Source organism: Amia ocellicauda, chromosome 1 (assembly GCF_036373705.1).
Source record: "Amia ocellicauda isolate fAmiCal2 chromosome 1, fAmiCal2.hap1, whole genome shotgun sequence".
NCBI lineage: Eukaryota > Metazoa > Chordata > Actinopteri > Amiiformes > Amiidae > Amia > Amia ocellicauda.
In genome coordinates, this window is record NC_089850.1 from 27,149,154 (window position 1) to 27,169,623 (window position 20,470).

The 20,470-nt window shown below is 38.8% G+C and overlaps 1 protein-coding gene across 3 annotated transcripts in view; it reads left to right on the plus strand.

Annotated features, from left to right (window-relative positions):
* The first annotated feature begins 539 nt into the window (after window positions 1–539).
* The window catches only part of lca5 (lebercilin LCA5), a 29,993-nt gene continuing 10,062 nt past the window's right edge, over window positions 540–20,470 (plus strand). For all 3 annotated transcript variants that reach the window (XM_066700298.1, XM_066700300.1, XM_066700299.1), the window contains exons 1-5: window positions 540–727; window positions 7,136–7,515; window positions 13,535–14,073; window positions 16,893–17,030; window positions 18,010–18,106. In XM_066700298.1, the coding sequence (XP_066556395.1) occupies window positions 7,152–7,515; window positions 13,535–14,073; window positions 16,893–17,030; window positions 18,010–18,106 (1,138 nt within the window). In that variant the 5' untranslated portion in view covers window positions 540–727; window positions 7,136–7,151. The remainder of the gene's footprint in view (window positions 728–7,135; window positions 7,516–13,534; window positions 14,074–16,892; window positions 17,031–18,009; window positions 18,107–20,470) is intronic.

Sequence of the window (20,470 nt, forward strand, 5' to 3'; positions counted from 1 at the left end):
ATGTATCCTGGAAACATTGGGAACACAAAAAAATGTCTTGGCTTAAAAAGGTAGGGACCACTACAGCAGTCTATAGTGTAACTGAGGTATTATATATATATATTAGTGGAAGCTAGCAGAATGATTGTGTAGGCCTATATCTGTCATAAATAATGTTTCATTTGGACAAATTACCACAAGTTTACAAAGCCATAGCACAGACTTAGATATAAACCTGATAAAACGTGATTACACACTAAATGCTCTGATGTCAGAGTGTCTAGCCCAATTTTAAAGCTGCTACAGTGTTTTCAGTAGGAGATTTTTCCTTTCACCTCCTAAATATCCAGTTGAGTTTGTTGGTTTCCATGCACTGTATGCAAAGTGTTTTGATTTGTTGTTTTGAGCAAGAGTGAAAAACAAATACAAATGTCTACAGCAGAACAGCACTGCGAGCTCAATGACGTCATGGCGTTGCGGAAGAAGCGCCGCAGCGTCAGATCCAGGCCGGGGTTGCCATGGCCCGCGTCGCGACGACAGGCCGGGTTCTGCGGCTGCGCACAGAGGAGCAGAGCCAGCACTGCCGCTGCGCCGCCGCTCCGGAGTCCGCCTCACAAACACCCGCCGCGGAGCGACCCTGGAGACACACCACCCAAACAAACCGCAACGTGAGCCCGCAGGAGCCATTTTCCTTGCTTAAGCGGATTCCCCCACCACAGGAGTAATGCATACGTGACAATAAACTAAGGTGGGTTGAGGCTTTAGGCTGCTAAGCGAATATGTAATAAAGTAAACTGGAATAATTGAACGGGTTACAGTTATTTGTTTGTATGTAAGTTACTGTTTTGTGTCTTGAATCGCTACAGAAACTTCCCTCTCGTCTTACATTTACATAGCCGCAGCAGGCTGGTTTGTACGTGTTTCTTGCTGCTCCTGTAGATCACCCCTGTGCTTGAATGCAGCGACAGTACCCGCCACGCAGTAAGCGCATCTCCGTGGCTGTGTGCTCTGTGCACTGTGGTGTCGGCGGCGCCCAGCGACGTGTCCCTGACATTAGGCTCGTTCTTCGTGTTTGATTGTAATACTCTGCAATACAACATTTTAAGTCAATCCCTTGGTAAAGAGGATGTTTTTTTCCAATTTACCAGTGTTGCTTTTCAACGCAGGCCTAAAGGAAAACGTATGCCTGGCTGGTGCCTAAACAGGGTTTATAATTTATAACGGAAGTCTTTAGTGCATCCAAATGGAGATTGGATATCGGTTTGAAAGGAAATGTCGATAAAACAGCTCAGATTTTTTTTAACATGGCTTCATTACACCAGATTTTGGATTGTGAAATTTGGATTTATGAAAGAAAGGGAGACCAAATGATCAACACGATACATTGTTTAACAAAACATGTTCTACCTTATCCTTGTGATACAGGTCTGCTATAGCTCAGCCCGTGTGTGATCTCACATTCATTTGGATGATCTCCATTTCGATTTTTTTTTCTTTTATTAGATTTTAATTATTGCACATCAGTTATGATAAAGTTGCTAAATTAAGCAGTACAAATATTGTTTACAAAATATACCGTTTACATATATACATTTCTCAACAGTCTATTCAGCAACCAGCTTGCTAATTGATTGACCAGGTGAAACTGGAGAATGAAATTTCGGGAGTAATTACATGTTTAACGATTTAATACATAAAATAAATTGAATGACTTTCTCTCATAATGACTTATTTCTTTCTTTTGAATGCATCAATCAATTCATCCCACGTCTCTTGCTTTATCTTTGTTTTTGCTAAACTGATGTACACCTAATAGTAAAATAATAATAAAAAGAATAAAAATAATTTTATTTTAGAACTCAAATCATTGCAAACCATTGATTAAAAATGAGATGAAATGAGGGGTAATTAGAAGGAGCTACAGTTATTGTTTAAGAATAAATTGTTACCTGTGTTCAATTTAAAGGTAAAGGAGAGTATGAAGAAATAGGCAAATTGCTTCTATAGGCCCAAACTTTTAATTTATAGTCAAATGCCTGATGTAAAGAAGAACAATATTATGCCACAATAAATATTCATATCTAGAGAACTAATAGAGTGAATTTTAAAAGTAGGTGTTCCATTAATTTAAATGCATTGAATAATGTGCTTTATTGCTAAAATTAATTTGGCTTGTATGTCACCTGACAATGACAGGAAAGTAGCTAGTTTATAGCTCCCCCGGCTCCCTGCCCCTCTGGTCATATTCTGACCTTTGCTTATTTCTTCAGCAGTAGATTTAAAGTTATTTCTGGAACATACTAATCACCAGAAAGATATGGAAAGAATTTCACTGTTTTTAATGGACAATGTATGGGATTTAAAGTAGAAATTGAAGGTTTTGATCTGATTGCTGTTTGTCAAATAATAAATACCTAATATACTTTGAGGAGAGGAGAATGGCTTAAATAATTTTAAGGTATTTTAATTGTCTTCATTTGCTCTACACTTACACACACACATACATATATATATATATATATATATATATATATATATATATATTTCATTTGGCTCCCGAGCTTCGGCTACAGCAGTGGTTCCCAAACTGGTCCTGGAGACCCCCCTGCCCTGTTGGTTTTCATTGCAACTAAGTTCTTAATTACTTAATTGACTCCTTAATTGAACTAACAATGCAATATAAGACTGAATTATGTAATTAAGAGCTCTGTTGTAACAAAAACCACTAGGGCAAGGGGGTCTCCAGGACCGGCTTGGGAACCACTGGGCTACAGAGACGCCTTTGAGGCTCTCCTTAAGCTCATATTTTCCCTCATCTCAGCCGATCCCCTCCGTGCACATGGTGTTTGGATAGAGGACATGACCTGGTTAGCTGCCCTATGGCCCTATTCATCCTCCTTGCTTTCCTTTCCCTTCCTGATTGGCTCCTTGATACATTGATGCACTTTCCAGGGCGTTGTTCGAGCAGCTTTCACTCAGCCGAGCTGAAGCTGGTCTCTTTGGAGCCCATGTTTTGCTGGCCATTGTGTCTGCATAACACAAGAGCCAGCTGCATGCACTTTCAGTGCATCCTTCCTGTGCCCGCTTTGCTGGTGATGGCAGCAGAGTCACACTTCAGCCTAATTCTGTGCGTCTCCAGAAAGTTCTCACCTTTCCATTTTAAAAGGCCGGTGTAGTTAATGGCATTTCTTCCTTCTCCCTTGTCTTCAGAAGAGGGGGGTTGTTTGCACTTGCCCTTCCCTGTACATGGACTTAAGTTGAGGTATTATCAGTTAGCAGGCTGTGGCCTCAGGGCTGGCCTCCCCCGAGACAGCTTGGGTATACTGTACCCCATCACCCTTTGGGTAATATTCTCCACTTGAAACATAACGATAGGTTGCAAATGCAACACCAATTGTCTGAGAGAGTGAATGTTACCCAAAGGCAAGGTCGTGTGTAAGCATTTGGGCTCTTGCAAAAATCGAAGATAACCAAGATAACCGGGGTTGCATTCGCAGCTTGTGGTTAGTGTGTCTAATATATGCTACCCTTCTGTGCATGCCAGTTCATTCCACAATTATCTGTCCAGTTCTAAATTTAGATTTAAAAAATATATAAATGCAATTTACAATTTGACCTATTTTTATTTGATGTAAATTGGCTTTCATTTTGTTCAGGAATCCTACTCCTAAATTGGCAGAGTATCTATGCATATTTATGAAAGAGGCAAGTTAATCTGAGAGATGCAAGGAAGTAGAAACTAGGCCACAAACATAGCAGGGCCTCATTCTGTTGCAAATGTTTGACAATTAGAATTGAGATTCTGCTTCATCAACCTTAAGCCTAAAACTAGAAGCCTGCAACCCTGATCCTGTAGACTTACAGACTGGCTGAACTCTGAATTGACACGTTTTCCAGGCCTCTATTCACTGACCTTTTGAAGTCACTGGTGACATGTGCAGGGTTGAGGTTCTCCAGGAGCAGCCTTATAGTGGTATGTTTAATAAGAATACAAACTGAATGTTGCCACTTTCCATTTTGATCCCTTTCCTCAAAAGATACCCTTGTGAGATTATTTTGATTAAATAGCTTGCAAAACCCATCAAATTGATTATCTTAAATCATATTTGTTGTTTGTCTGTGTTCCTTCTAAATGCCTATTCTTGTTTTGTCTTAGATTATATTTTGTTCCTCTGGTTATTCCAAGGACAAGACTAATACAAAAACTTGTTATAGAGCTATGCAAGTAACTATTCTAAACTGAAGAACATGCTTATATGCTGTGTCTCACATTGCCCAGAGACCCATAATAAAGCAACAATGTAGATTTTAAGTTTGTTTAAAGACAGTAGTGTTTTATTTAATAAAATTCAGCTTTATTTACATAACGCTTATTGATACAATATGTAATTCAAATGGTAAATAATACCAACAGAAAATAACAATATAATTGTATACAAGAAAACAAATTAATAAATCAATAAATTAAAATTTTTTGCTGCTATTACATGTATTTATACGTAGCCTAAGCCTACATTAATGCATTCTATGTAAAAAAAAAAAAAAAAGAAAGAAAAGTTACTGATTTCTGCTACACACATATTTATAAAATACTCTGCAAGTACACAATTAAATAACAGAAAACTCAGAGGATATTTACTGCTTCTTCAACTGCTGGTTATATCAAGGTAGTGTCCTTATTGGTAAAACCTCACTCAAGCTTTCATGCCAAATTCTCTGAATGGAGGTCAGCAATGATGTCTTAAATAAAATAATTACATTAAATAAACATGTCTGCTGCAGATAACCACAGAAAATTATTTTATTATGATTACACATTGTCCTATATCAGTCCACCATACAAGCACACATTGTATCAATGGTATTAACATTAATAATGAATGTCAGTAATTTAAATGTCATAAATTAAATATTTATTATAATATTCATTTTTTTTTTTTTATCAATCCGTGTGAGGCATGTGACTGTGTATGTGCAGAAGTTATCAATAGTACACACCTACTGATCTGCAGGCAAAAGAGATGGTGTTCTACACATGGGCCTCTGCACAGAAATAGCACACTGTAGTAAGTCAAAGGTTCAAATGCTCGAAGTTGACACAAACCTGTTGGAGAGGTTCGGATGCTTTCTGTCTATCTCTATGTTGGAAAGCATTCTTGGGACTGGAGTTTCAGTCGGTAAGCTTTGTTTCTAGTGCGATTCACAGAGACCCTGTGTCTGTTCAGGACCACGAGAGCCTGTTATAATGCCCACCAGATGGGGTGTATCGCAGAGGGAGAGGGCTGTCTTCTCCTTTCTTATTAGAGCAAGCAGTAGGCAGACCAATCATAAAGATACACGGTCTTAATAGATATGCTAGTTTGGACATTTACCATTGGACTTGTTTGCTTTCTTCAACTAAAGGATTTATTCCAGCCCAGAATGCAAGAGCTGCTTAAAACCTGTTTTCAAAGTCTTGTCCCCACCTTTTTGTGGGGGCCTTGGTTAGATTTGGTAGTGCTTGCAAGACAGTGAACAGAATGACAGAGTATGCTTTTGCATAACATATATATATACACTCACCTAAAGGATTATTAGGAACACCATACTAATACTGTGTTTGACCCCCTTTCGCCTTCAGAACTGCCTTAATTCTACATGGCATTGATTCAACAAGGTGCTGAAAGCATTCTTTAGAAATGTTGGCCCATATTGATAGGATAGCATCTTGCAGTTGATGGAGATTTGTGGGATGCACATCCAGGGCACGAAGCTCCCGTTCCACCACATCCCAAATATGCTCTATTGGGTTGAGATCTGGTGACTGTGGGGGCCAGTTTAGTACAGTGAACTCATTGTCATGTTCAAGAAACCAATTTGAAATGATTCGACCTTTGTGACATGGTGCATTATCCTGCTGGAAGTAGCCATCAGAGGATGGGTACATGGTGGTCATAAAGGGATGGACATGGTCAGAAACAATGCTCAGGTAGGCCGTGGCATTTAAACGATGCCCAATTGGCACTAAGGGGCCTAAAGTGTGCCAAGAAAACATCCCCCACACCATTACACCACCACCACCACCAGCAGCCTGCACAGTGGTAACAAGGCATGATGGATCCATGTTCTCATTCTGTTTACGCCAGATTCTGACTCTACCATCTGAATGTCTCAACAGAAATCGAGACTCATCAGACCAGGCATCATTTTTCCAGTCTTCAACTGTCCAATTTTGGTGAGCTTGTGCAAATTGTAGCCTCTTTTTCCTATTTGTAGTGGAGATGATTGGTACCCGGTGGGGTCTTCTGCTGTTGTAGCCCATCCGCCTCAAGGTTGTACGTGTTGTGGCTTCACAAATGCTTTGCTGCATACCTCGGTTGTAACGAGTGGTTATTTCAGTCAAAGTTGCTCTTCTATCAGCTTGAATCAGTCGGCCCATTCTCTTCTGATCTCTAGCATCAACAAGGCATTTTCGCCCACAGGACTGCCGCATACTGGATGTTTTTCCCTTTTCACACCATTCTTTGTAAACCCTAGAAATGGTTGTGCGTGAAAATCCCAGTAACTTAGCAGATTGTGAAATACTCAGACCGGCCCGTCTGGCACCAACAACCATGCCACGCTCAAAATTGCTTAAATCACCTTTCTTTCCCATTCAGACATTCAGTTTGGAGTTCAGGAGATTGTCTTGACCAGGACCACACCCCTAAATGCATTGAAGCAACTGCCATGTGATTGGTTGGTTAGATAATTGCATTAATGAGAAATTGAACAGGTGTTCCTAATAATCCTTTAGGTGAGTGTATATATAAACCCTTAATTTTAGTAACAATAAACAAACAAATCTGATGAGCAATCAAACATTTGAAACCAGTTATGTAAACTGTCTTAAAATGTTAACAAACAAACATTTTCAAGTGGTGTACTGGACCTCGTTAGCCTTTTAGCATGTTAGGAAACTTTTTGACTTCAAATACATTTAAATTGTTTTTCAACACTATAGTATATTACTGTGTAGCCTGTGATTATTTGTGTACCAATTATTGACTGATACTGGTATAGCAATAATTATTGTAATACAATACATACAAAGTGATTTAAGAAACTGTTTTGTCTTTCTGTTATATTTATTCATTCATTTAAAAAAACAGTATTTTTTTTCTAAATTGATTCACAGGCTGTTCAGAGGCGGAATGGATTCCCAAAATACATACAGATCCCAAGAGGATAACAGGCAGCAAGAAAAGTCCCAGCCCTCTCGCAGAAGCCTACACAAATACTCAGATACCTCTTTTAAGACCAAGTATGACAAAAACAAGGAGAAAGCTGACAATGACAGCCCTATGGAGGACAGATCAAGGACTAGAACGCGGGACCCTGACCGAGACTGCGATTCTGACTGTGAGAAGAACAGCGACTCTTACTACTCTGATGACTATGACAATGGCTCCTGTGCATCGGACCGGTCTCGCACTCCCAGCTCCCGATCCCCTTCCCTAACACCCAGGAGAGAGGGACACAAAAAACGCATCTGCAGCAGCCCCCCACGCAAACAAGGTATGACAAAAAAAAAGTCAAATTTGCATCATTTTTTCATATTGTCTTAAGTATTCTTACTGGACAGTACATAGGCCTAAAATGCCCCACTGTTCACTCATTCAAATTCTTACTTAATTACTTTCTCCTATTTAAACAATCCTGAATACCACGAACAATGTTCCTAGAGATACACATGAATACCCCATGAATTCTCTTAAAAATACTGGACTCACATGTATGGTTTCAAATGGTAATGACATCAAAAGGACCCTGGGTTTATTAAAAGGTAAAGACGCATTCACCGTATTTTGATTTTGTTTTTTGATAAAGTAAATCTCAGTTTTAATTATTTACCATTACCCTTTTCTTGAAATCCTTCAACAAGTTTGTTCTTTTCTGAGGCATTCCTATACATTTGATTAAGGAATACATCCAGGAAACTTGAAACTATATTCAACATATAGTGGTAGAATTAAGAATCTTCTTGAATTCCAGATTACTCCAAAAATATTGACACTCCCAAGCCAAATTCCAAAAACTAGGTCTTTTACTTGGACTGGTATGGTTTTGGTTTAGAAATGCCTTCCAAATGGTATAAAATAAGTTTTGTGTAATTATTGTTTAACTAAGTTGTAATTTCATATAACTGTAATGAATCCATAAATAATAATTTTGCAAACACTTAAAATAAAATCAGGCCTGGTGTTCAGTAGTATATCAGTCAGTATGTGTCTGAGTGCCAGTACATGCAGACCTCCCATTGTATATTGTTCTGTATTCCTGTAGATGGCAGTGTTTAACATGCTTTGTCATTAAATTCTACATGCTAATGGTAATATGTTTCCCTTTGTGGATTGAAACTGCAGCTCAGTTTCAGTCGAAAAACAAATGTGATGATAGTTAAACTGGTTTAATTTGCAGGTTTTGTGACATTTACAACTAAATATTTTTTTTTTTTAATCAGCTAAGCACAACATTTTCATGAAATTTAAACTGCAGAAACTGTATGCTAGCTAATAATTTGAAAAAATAACTAGTCTAAGAACAAATAAATGTTTAATGCTTGGCACACCTCAGTACACTCATATGTGTACTATAATTAATGTTAATGCTGTAGTATGGCCTAACCGGGTGTGTGTTGCTCTGGGGCACTGTTCTGCTTCAAGGGAATATATTTCAAAATTGAGGAAGCAGTAGTATAAACCAAAAATGTAATCTGATGAGATGCAAGTGCAATTATTGTAAGTTAAATTGTGTGAAGACTGGTGTGTGAATCACAATGTGCTATATTTAGACAATCACATAGTGAAGACATTAATACATAGGCTGTATATTGTCACATTTGTTTCAGGTGAGTGGACTGTGCTTTTGCTTACACAGTTAGCTCAATATCCATGAACACAGAAGACAAATTGACTGGGAATACATTGCAGTCAATTACATCTTGTTACAATTCACCAGTGCAAAAAGAATGGCCAAGAACAGTGCTAATGCCTTTGTGATCTTTACTGCACAATTTGTGCGGACAAGAGCTATTTATGGAGATGTTGAATAAGTAGATAATCTACAGCTTGAGACCACACTTGGAGATTGTTGAATTTTGAAATGACAAAAACTACACTGTATGATTTACAGTTATTTAACAAATTCTGTCTGTTCTGTCACTGACACTTTTCACTGAGGAATTGAATACTTTAATCCAGCCAGACTTTATTTTATTTCTTCTTGCAGGAATTTCTTGGCAATTCTTTTTTGAGGTTCAAATGTATTTCTAAACCACAGTTAAGAAAAACAGATTGATGTCCACAGCTCCTTTTCAGAGAGTATTTGCTTGCTTTAGCCTATAATGTATTTAAAAAGTTTAATGTTTTATCTCTATATTATTCTTTACTGCAAAGCAATAATAATCCACAATAAACTGAAGTTTTTATTATTTTATATATATATATATATATATATATATATATCTACACTCACCTAAAGGATTATTAGGAACACCTGTTCAATTTCTCATTAATGCAATTATCTAACCAACCAATCACATGGCAGTTGCTTCAATGCATTTAGGGGTGTGGGAAATGGGAAAGAAAGGTGATTTAAGCAATTTTGAGCGTGGCATGGTTGTTGGTGCCAGACGGGCCGGTCTGAGTATTTCACAATCTGCTCAGTTACTGGGATTTTCACGCACAACCATTTCTAGGGTTTACAAAGAATGGTGTGAAAAGGGAAAAACATCCAGTATGCGGCAGTCCTGTGGGTGAAAATGCCTTGTTGATGCTAGAGGTCAGAGGAGAATGGGCCGACTGATTCAAGCTGATAGAAGAGCAACTTTGACTGAAATAACCACTCGTTACAACCGAGGTATGCAGCAAAGCATTTGTGAAGCCACAACACGTACAACCTTGAGGCGGATGGGCTACAACAGCAGAAGACCCCACCGGGTACCACTCATCTCCACTACAAATAGAAAAAAGAGGCTACAATTTGCACAAGCTCACCAAAATTGGACAGTTGAAGACTGGAAAAATGTTGCCTGGTCTGATGAGTCTCGATTTCTGTTGAGACATTCAGATGGTAGAGTCAGAATTTGGCGTAAACAGAATGAGAACATGGATCCATCATGCCTTGTTACCACTGTGCAGGCTGCTGGTGGTGGTGTAATGGTGTGGGGGATGTTTTCTTGGCACACTTTAGGCCCCTTAGTGCCAATTGGGCATCGTTTAAATGCCACGGCCTACCTGAGCATTGTTTCCATCCCTTTATGACCACCATGTACCCATCCTCTGATGGCTACTTCCAGCAGGATAATGCACCATGTCACAAAGGTCGAATCATTTCAAATTGGTTTCTTGAACATGACAATGAGTTCACTGTACTAAACTGGCCCCCACAGTCACCAGATCTCAACCCAATAGAGCATATTTGGGATGTGGTGGAACGGGAGCTTCGTGCCCTGGATGTGCATCCCACAAATCTCCATCAACTGCAAGATGCTATCCTATCAATATGGGCCAACATTTCTAAAGAATGCTTTCAGCACCTTGTTGAATCAATGCCACGTAGAATTAAGGCAGTTCTGAAGGCGAAAGGGGGTCAAACACAGTATTAGTATGGTGTTCCTAATAATCCTTTAGGTGAGTGTATATTACAGAGGAATTCATTGTTTTAAGGAGCATATTATGAAATAATTGCTTCTAAATAGGCTTCTTAAAAAATGCACATTATGTGAATAAATATATAGTTTAAAGGACCACACAATCTACAGTCCTAAAATAATTATTCAAAATGATTGTGAAATGTTTGTCTTGAGTTGTGTCCCAAAGCAGTTTGCTCACCCAGAGGGAAGTTACTGTGTCCACTTGTCCAGATGTGTATGCAAATCCTTTTCAGTTTCCCCAGAGCAAGTGACTGCATTCTTCTATTGTGTCTAATCTGACCCAACACAGGTAAATGAATGATTGGTACCTACTTTAAACTTCCCTGCAAGACCCATTTCCTGCAGTTCTTTATGTGCCTGCATTATTTCTATTTATTTTTACGTCCTTTAGCAGAAGCCTTTAATTGAAGGTTACTTGAATGTTGTTGTTTTTTAACTAACATACAAAGCACTTCATATACACCTCATTACAGTGGGCTACAGAGTTGATTGATTAATTACAAAGCAAATTCTTTGCTTATTATCATGCTTTTGATTGTGTTTGTACTGTATTTTTTTTTTGCCAAAATGTAGTCATGCTCAATGTGTTCTCTACTAAGAAGCTGGACTAATTCCTGCATTTAGAACAGCTTGGACATAGCTTACCATTCAGAAGAGTTGAGGTATCCAGAATAATTTATCTTCCAAAGCACCAAACACAGACTGCAATGTTGTACATTGGCATTACTTTTTGTCTTGAGATGGCAGTGGAGAGCATCCCTAATGGCCTAGTTTGATGTTTTTCCAGGGCTTAAATAAGGGAAAATATATTAATTTTATTGGTGACTGTGATATCATGTGATGTGGGAGAAAAAATAAATGCAATAAACTGTGTGTCTGTGTTTCAAACCTTTGAAATTGTTTGAAAAAGAAAGGTAAATACTGTACTGACAATGCAGAGAGTCACAGTAAAAATCCATGAATCAGTTAATTAATACATTACTCAACTGTTTTCTAGAACAATGCCAGTGCCACAATTTTCCAACAGATGAATGAATCACATTATCAAGTAACTCCAGTGTCTGAGGTTTTGGGTTCAAAGTCAACTAGCTACCTTGTCTGGTATTACATTTATTTGGTAATTAAGACTGATCAGCACCAGCTTATCAGACATACAGTTCTGTAGTCATGGAGGAATATTTTATTGCAAATCTATATGTAAACTGATAGATCTGCTCTTGATTTTATCCATCAAAAGTTGCTGGTGTTTATCAAGCTGGAGATGTTAAAGGGTTCTTAGCTGGCCGATGTCAGTACAGTGTGGTAGCAGTGCTTATGAACGTCTAATAATGCTAGATTGGACCCATCATCAACAGGGCTGAATTTTTGTAAGTGCCTTGACACAAGCAAATCCCCCAAATTTAATAAGTGTGTTCCCTGTCTGAATTGTCTATAAACAGTCCAGAGTTTCCTTGTTTTCTATTTAATTTATTCTGAGCAGAGGGATCGTGGGCAATCTGCAATGTTTCTCTAATCAGCAATCTACTCTCCTGCAAGGAATAATAACCAGAAACACTGAAACGGCACAGAGACAGTCACTGTATATTTTTATTGGACAGACTGCTATTTTTAGAATTGTGACCTAATTCTTCACTGAAACAAATCTGGGAAATGTAATGTTAATGTAATGCATCAGCATGAATTTAAGTGCATATAAGAGGCATGCAGTTAAATGACTTTGATAAAGACAAACAGCTTTGTAAAATGCACATTCCCCCATGACTAAGAATGTACTGTGTTTTGTGAACATGTTTTTGACAGTAAATTGCTTGATTTTATACTCTCTGTGTAATATCACCAATACTTGAGTAATCCTTTTTCCTATTGCAATACTATCTTCCATCATTACTTTATACTTCGGCAAACAGCTTTTTGAACTCCTAACTACATGTTCATTTTTTTTTTTTTTCTTCAACCTTAAAGTAAGAAAAGTGAATTGGAATAAAGTCTAAACTTTTAATTGATTCCCCTGATTAAGTATATCCCATGTTTTCAGATTTTGTATATCTTGTGTACTGTGGCCCTTTAAACTGTTACTTTGTTATCTGGGTCAGCATAACATTTTGCTCTGTTTATCTGCCTATAGATTGATATTTAGCAAACTTTGTCGGGCAGGATACCACTGAATACGAAATTCTCAATAAGAATAAGTTCTAACAAGTATCAGGACCCAACATATAGGTATACTTTTTTGGTCATTGTGTTTCAAATACAAAAAAAAAATCTGTTGATAACCCTCCTCCCTCCAAAGAAGAGGGAAATTCCACACAGGAAGGCTAAGGAAAAAAGAAAAAACGAAAGCCTTGGATCCCAGATGGAAGTTGTATTCCTATTTACAGGAAATATTCTGTGAATTCTTGAACTGCTAAGTTGCCAACAGAAACCATTGCAAAATTTTTTTTAATGTGAATATACAATTTAGTTTGAGATCTACTAGACTGACATTTATTATGATTATGATTATTTTTTGCCTTTTGGTTTTAAAAATGAAGCCGTTATATACGCCTGTTTTAAATTAACAGTATTTCACTGCATGTGTGTGTGTGTATGTTAATTTACATACCCCCAGAGTAAACACCATATTAGTTTGTTTTCTATCAAGGCAGTAGACAACCAGAGGGCTCTTGCTCCATCCCCTCCGGTCTTCTACATGGTGTGTTTTTAGTTTCAATAATGATAATAGCCCTGCAATTGATTCTTTTCAGACTCAGTTGTAGTATCACTCCTGTGACTGTTTTATACATAGGTTTCTCTCTTTTTTTCCCACTGATGGAATTGCCTGTTTCCATATCTTAATGACCCTGACTGGGAATGATAACCCTCCACGTGTCTCTCCCTCAGTTGGCATGAAGAAGTCGGGCTCCAGAACCTTAACCAATCGAGCCGGGGGACAACGGCGGTGGGGCATCCGCTCCCAGAGCCTGAACAAAGAGTCTCCCCCCAAGGACCTGGACCTGGTGACCAAGCGCGTGCTGTCGGCACGGCTGCTCAAGATCAACGAGCTGAAGAGTGAGCTGACCGAGCTGCAGCTGAGGCTGGACGGGCTGCAGAAGGAGAACAAGGTACTGAGGCAGCTGCAGCATCGGCAGGAGAAGGCTCTAAACAAGTTCGACAACACGGAGAACGAGATCTCGCAGCTCATCTCCCGGCACGGCAATGAGGTGCGGACCCTGCGTGAGCGCCTGCGCCGGGCCCAGGAGCGAGAGCGCACCACCGACAAGCGGCTGAAGGAAGTGGAGGAAGAGCTGTACCGCAGCAAGAGCACTGTGCACAAACTGCGCCGCCTGGTCGACGACAGGCAGTTGGCCGAGCGGGAGGAGCTGGCACACAAATTGTCCCAGGCTGAGGCCCGCCTTGAGAACAACGACCACAGGATTAAGGTACTTGAGTCTGTGTTGTCTTTTAATACTTTCGTAGATCATGCAGTGTGCGCTTTCTGGAAAGATTATAAAATATCCCAAGTTTATCCCAAGATTATAAAATATGCCAAGTTGCCCACCTGGGTAGAAGCATTGGACCAGAGTACAGGATGGGTATAAACAACCTGGAGATGTTTCAGACCTGCAGTTAAAAAAGCATAACACTTTTTGACAGCGTAAGTCTTCAATTCTCCTAGGGTGCAGGGACTTGACAGGCTGGATAAAAACCCAGAAGAAAACAGGCCTGCTGTATTTTAATAAACAGTGCATGTGTTGCTGTGATGAGATGGTTTGTGTAACGAGTTATTTTGTTAGCTCTTGCCCTGGAGTCTTAAAGTACATTTCAGTGGAGCTAACAGGCAGATTATTTAGGGATATCATTGCAACCACTCCATGAACCACTCTCCTGGAAATAGCTGGTATTATTTAGACTGCAAGTTTTGACAGAAGTAGCCTACTTAAAGGATATAGAATTCTCTTGTTTAATCATTTGTATTTGGTATACAATATTCTTAATGAAGCAAATATGATTCCAAATCAATTTTGAGTGTAAAAATACATATACATTTGTCTTATCAATTACAATAAATAAAAGCTGATGCATAATGAGAAAAGACTGGTTTTATCTAATGTCAGACATTCTGTAAAACATTTAAAAATGTTATTGGATCAGTAAATGGCATAGCTTTAGGTCTGCATTTTGTTCCTCCTTCAGCTAACAGCTGGTATGAAGATTCCCTTGAAATGTACCAATTTCATTTTTTTAAAGTCACATACGGAGGTAGCAATGTTAAGTCAGGTGTCAAAAATTGTACTTTTAAGGGATTGTCATGCTTTGACAGTATAAACAGAGGTTTTCTAATGACACAAGCATTGAAATACAGACTCTCTGTAGTTACTTTTCTTTCACTAATTAACCCCCCTGGGGGATGGATATCCTAGGCAACAGGGATAACAGTGATATTATAGTCAAGGCAACCAGAACAGATGTCAGGCTTAGATGTAGCCTATGTATCTTGAGAATGTTTCTCCATTTCTGATGAAACATATGATGTCATACCATTTAAATTCCATGGATACAATCCCATGTTGCTATGAGTGCAGTAGTATTACAATACAATCTCCATTCTATTTGATAAACAATCTGGTGTGCCTTCCCTTTTTAGTTCTTTTGCACAGAAACCTTTGAAGAACTGGTTGAGTTATTGAAGCCAGCCCATATCTTGAAAACCACTGATTTAATTTTGATGTTGCAGTACAGCACATTACATGTTTTTTAGGGTGACCTACTTCAATATATTATTGATGGTTACTTGTCAACATGTAGGAAACTGTAAACTCCACCTTGTCGAACCTTGTAAATTGTTGAACCAGTGTACCATAACCAGTAACTATTATCCATCAGAATGCAAATGCTACTATCTTAATATGGTTTTATGAAGGTTTTATTAACATGTTCAGTCTGAATAAGGGATAGAAACTGTGGCTTCTTGTTGAGTTATGTCAAATAATTGATTGTGTTGATATAATTTTATTATTCTCCCTTCTGTGAAAGTGAAGACAGATTATCAATAATAATAATAATAATATGAAGGCCTTAGTTGTTTTTCCAAGCATAATTAATATACTTAATTTCAATTTTTTTAGGAAAATTGTACTTTCTAAAAGGAAAGGGGCTCTGTTGAAGCTGTTTTTCAGAGCTGCCAAGGCTGTGTATTATACGAAAAGGAGGAATTTTCCTTTTTGAGTGTGGAATACTTTACACACCAATTAGGGCTTATAACTTCGTAGCAAAAATCATTTTGGGTTGAAAAAACAAGGGCAAAATGTTCTGATCTTCTGCTTCTTCCTGTTCTGTTGCCATATTGAAGGTAAACCCAAAAGAGTAAGCTGCCACATCCTTGTTCTGTAAACTTAATGTAATCTAATTTTGAAGTTAAATTCCTTGCATTATTCAGAAGAGCTTTTCATTATTAGTCTCTTAGGTGCAGATGATGATGAGTAAGCTTGCACTGGAGTCTACATGCTGAGCATGCCAAATTTCTGACCTTATTTCTCCATTGTGATAGCTGTGTTAATGGAAAAAGATTAGCAGCCTATTTAATTCAGAACAATCCCTACACAAAAGGTGTGACAACCTTTATCAAATCGCCTCACACTTTATTGTATAGAAATTAAATAGTTAAAAAAACACATTGTCTCAGCCACAATGGTCTAAATAAATAATTGAATAAATAAATAAGATTAAAATTATACATTTAAAAAAAAAAAAAATGTTTTTGATTTGAATTCACGTAATACTTTCTATGAGGAGTGTTTTCAGATATTCAGTCTTGATCGCTTTGAACAATATCAGAGTGAATAACATGACTGTGATGGAAACAGTGTTAGAAAAATAGAGGTGTTGAAAAATATTTATATAAGACATAAATTAAGAGAAACACAGTTATTTTAATGTAAGCACAAACATGCCTGTTCCATTGTTACATCCATGCCCTGAGCTTAAACAGGTTCTGTGTGTTTCTAGACAGAGGACCTCTCTAGAACAATGTAAAATCTGGGAAGGAGTCACAGGAGAACACTTAGCATATATGTTATGTTATATTCAGCCACTCAAACTTTGAGTTTCTTTGAGATGTTTGACTTTAATCATTTTGAGTTTTCTCTGAACACAAAGCATTATGTCTCACTGACACTGACTTACCCAACATTCTCCCTAGCTGCCCTGCTGGTGGTCTGCAGGGTTCAATCATTGCTTTGCTTGTGCCTGTCTTGCCCAGGATCTGGAGAGAAATCTGGAGCTGAGCAACAGCAGCTTTCAAAGGCAGCTCATGGCAGAGAAGAAGAAAACCCATGATGCCCAGGAGGAAGTAAAAAAACTGCAGGAAGAGCTGGAGAGACGGGGACAGAAACTCAAGGTACTGTGCCTCTCTTCAACCTACCTCTCGACTCAGTCTCCTTCTTGTTTAGTTATTGGAGTTAAGAAACATTATAAATATGTCTGTGGCCGACAGCTTCATGCAAGAACACAGTCGCGCTTTAAACACTCAAGGCACTGTAGAAGGTTACGTAGTATGAAAAAGGTATATAGTGAAAAAAATGGAATGCAATCAACAAGTTTAGGAAGCATCTTTAGCTGGGATTAAAATTGAGAGTTTGACCCACATGATCTTTGCAAATTTTAACCCTGTACTTTATAGCTTTTTTTTTTTTTTTTGATTGCGTTATAAAAAGAACCCTCTGACGCACACAAAATCTGCTACTGAGGAAGGGTTTGTAATCCGTGATTAGCAAATGGATCAAACTTTTAATTGAATCCCAGCCTAATGTGCAGAATGTCAAATAGAGATAGTCAACTGATCTAGGGTAGTGGATAGAATAAAGTAACAGTGTGCTGATGGACACAGCTTATAGGTTGCAAAGCATGGAGATGGAACCATAGGTGTAGCAGGTAGCTGCTTCATCCACTGCTTGGGGCCATGTATTCATGACAGAAACCTCCTCTAAAACATAGTAGAACTAACAACCAAGATTATTAGCAGTGTTTCTGCCATACCAAGGCATATAATCTAGTACAGAAACCTGGAAGTCATTCTGTGTCAGTGGATCAAACTGCATTCCCAAAATCAAAGATCCTGAAAAGAGCATCAAAGTAGGAAAAAAAAAAAGATGATAATATGGTTAGAGAATTTAGCCATTTTTTCACAATTTTTTAAAATTATATTAAAACAAATCTCCACTCATTCTTATGAAGGTGTCCGTGGGGTTGGGGGTGAGGCTCCTTAGCTGCAGGTTAAAATATATTTGTGTGAAGTTACTATTGATCACAGTTGAACTCAGTTGTCTCAGAACAGGCTACAGGTTAAGACTAAGCATTGCTTCTGTCTTGTCTTGTAGGACAAGGAAAGGGAACTTGACGCAAAGAACATCTATGCCAATCGTATGCTGAAACCATCTCCAAAGAAAGACACAGACAACACCTCAAAGAAAAATGGTAGTGTTGATCTAATTAAACGTGTACAGGGCTCTACGTTTACTTTTTTCCTTAGGAGCACTGTGCCCCAAAATTGTTCAATTTAGGGGCACTGTACAAAATGTAGGGGCACACTCAAAAAATAAAATTAGTGGCACATCATAAATATATAAATAGTTCATATTTAATGCTCAAATGAAAAGCAAATGCAATAATGTACAAGACGTAAATATCGGCAGCACCGTTGCAAACTCAAAATTAAACTCAGTAATTTTCCATTTTTTTATTTGTTTACGATATAAACTTTATATTTTGAATTCAATATTTATGACACTAATTTGATCACATAGTCCGAGTCTTCTGCAGCACTGTGCCACGGCTGTGCAACACACTTCCAGAGGCTCTGAGAACAGCCCCTACGCATGATAGTTTAAAGAAATGTCTTTAAAATCACACAAGTGTTTAAGGATCTGTTAGTTACAAGTTTTAAAATCCTCTTAGCACTTTTATTGCTTGCTCCCCTTTATTGGCTATCCCACCTTGTTAACATGCAATGCAGCTGTTTGTTTTCTTGTCTGTATGTACTGCACTGCTGGATCACCTGTCTTTACTGTGTCTGCATTGAGTATAGCGCATATAATAAGAGCGCGTTATAAATACAATGCATTATAATAATAATAATAATAATGTAGTTGAGGAGGTAAAGAAACAGACATAGCTTAATTGCGAGATACACACCAGTTCAAGAAACGGGAAAGGCTGAGTACTTTGTGCGGTTTTAATGGATCCAGTGTGCTGTCATTGACGGATTACTTTTTGGATGATGGACCTCAAATGACGCATCAGATCCAGAGTACCAGCTGAGCGTCTTTATCCTCTGTCATCATGGCTCCAGTGCGTCACTCTTCAGTGCTCTGCGTCATTGTCGTTCTCGCGCCATGTGAGTTCAGCTGTGCACATGTTGCAACAAACTGTCTTCAGTGTGAATTCAAGTGCTCCTATACTTTAGAAGACTTGCATGACTTTCCACAGGTGTAGCTGCAGCCTCCACCATCTTTCAAGTTTTTTTTTTTTTGTAGCTGCGCCCCAGGTAGAACCAACTAATCGACGGTGAAATTAATTTTAAAATGTTAGTATATTTTAATAATCGACGTTATCAAGTAGTTGTTGCAGCCCTGCTGTCACTGAGTACTATATCTGTACGTTTATTTTAATGATGAGACGGTTAACGCCAGCTAGTAGGTGCTTGGATATTGTGCCAATGAACCGCTGCAACACTGGGCCATGAACGTAATTCATGGGACTCGTAGTTTTCATTGGCTTCTCGGTTAATTGGGACAATCCACTACAGAACTGGATTTCCCACATTTGCTACTGTAATAATTTGTATAAAACTTCTTCATAATTTTAATGTAGTATTTAATTATAGAGTTCAAAAATTGTATTCACACTGTGCGCCCAAATTGTATTTCACATTCGCACAACATTATTTTTACTCATAAATGCAAGTAAAATGCTCACACTGTAGAGCCCTGATGTCTAATATCATCATCATCAGGACTCCTGGGTGCAAACGACGATGACCTACAGATACGCCCTCCAGTTCCACTCTGCCCCCCCCCCCCACTACCACTACTGTCCCGAAAGGGCTCAAGCTCTTTCTCAGGAGATTGCTGTGATGTGGGAGAAATGAGCGATACGACTATTGGCTCTCAAGCAGGCTTCTACTCGGGGTACTTCCTGGTGCCAAAAAAGGACGGAGTCCTGGTTCGGATGGACAACACGTCAGTGGTGGCCTACATCAACCACCAGGGAGGCCTACACTCCCAGAGACTATATCGTGTGGTGTGCAGACTTCTCCTGTGGGCTCAAGACAATCTTCACTCCATACGGGCAATACACCTGCCGGGCATGTCCAAGACAGACATTATCTCCAGGGGAGGTCCGGTGTAGGATACAATAGTTCCCGGCCATATAAAAATTCCCACCCCCCTTTCCGGTTCTGTTGTTTCTGTTCTGTTCTCTTGTTCTGTGGAGTTTCGAGGTCAATATGCAGTTGCCGCTGGGAAATGAAGTTTGCTCATATGAGTTTTCGTGTTTAAAAATATGCATGCTCAGCATTGCGTAGAAATCTAATAGACGGAACTGGAAAGGGGGGTGGGAAGTTTTGTATGGCTGGGAACTATTGTATTCTACACCGCACAACTCAGAGTGGAGTCCTGAATTCTCAGGTAGTGGAGCAGATCTGGAAGAGGCTGGAACGAGCTTGGGTCATCCTCTTCGCTACACAGGCAACTGTCCTCTCTGGTTCTCCCTGGAGATGGGAGGCGGCCCCCTGGGTGTGGATGCTTTTGCTCACCCAAGGCCACAGGAACTGCTGTATGC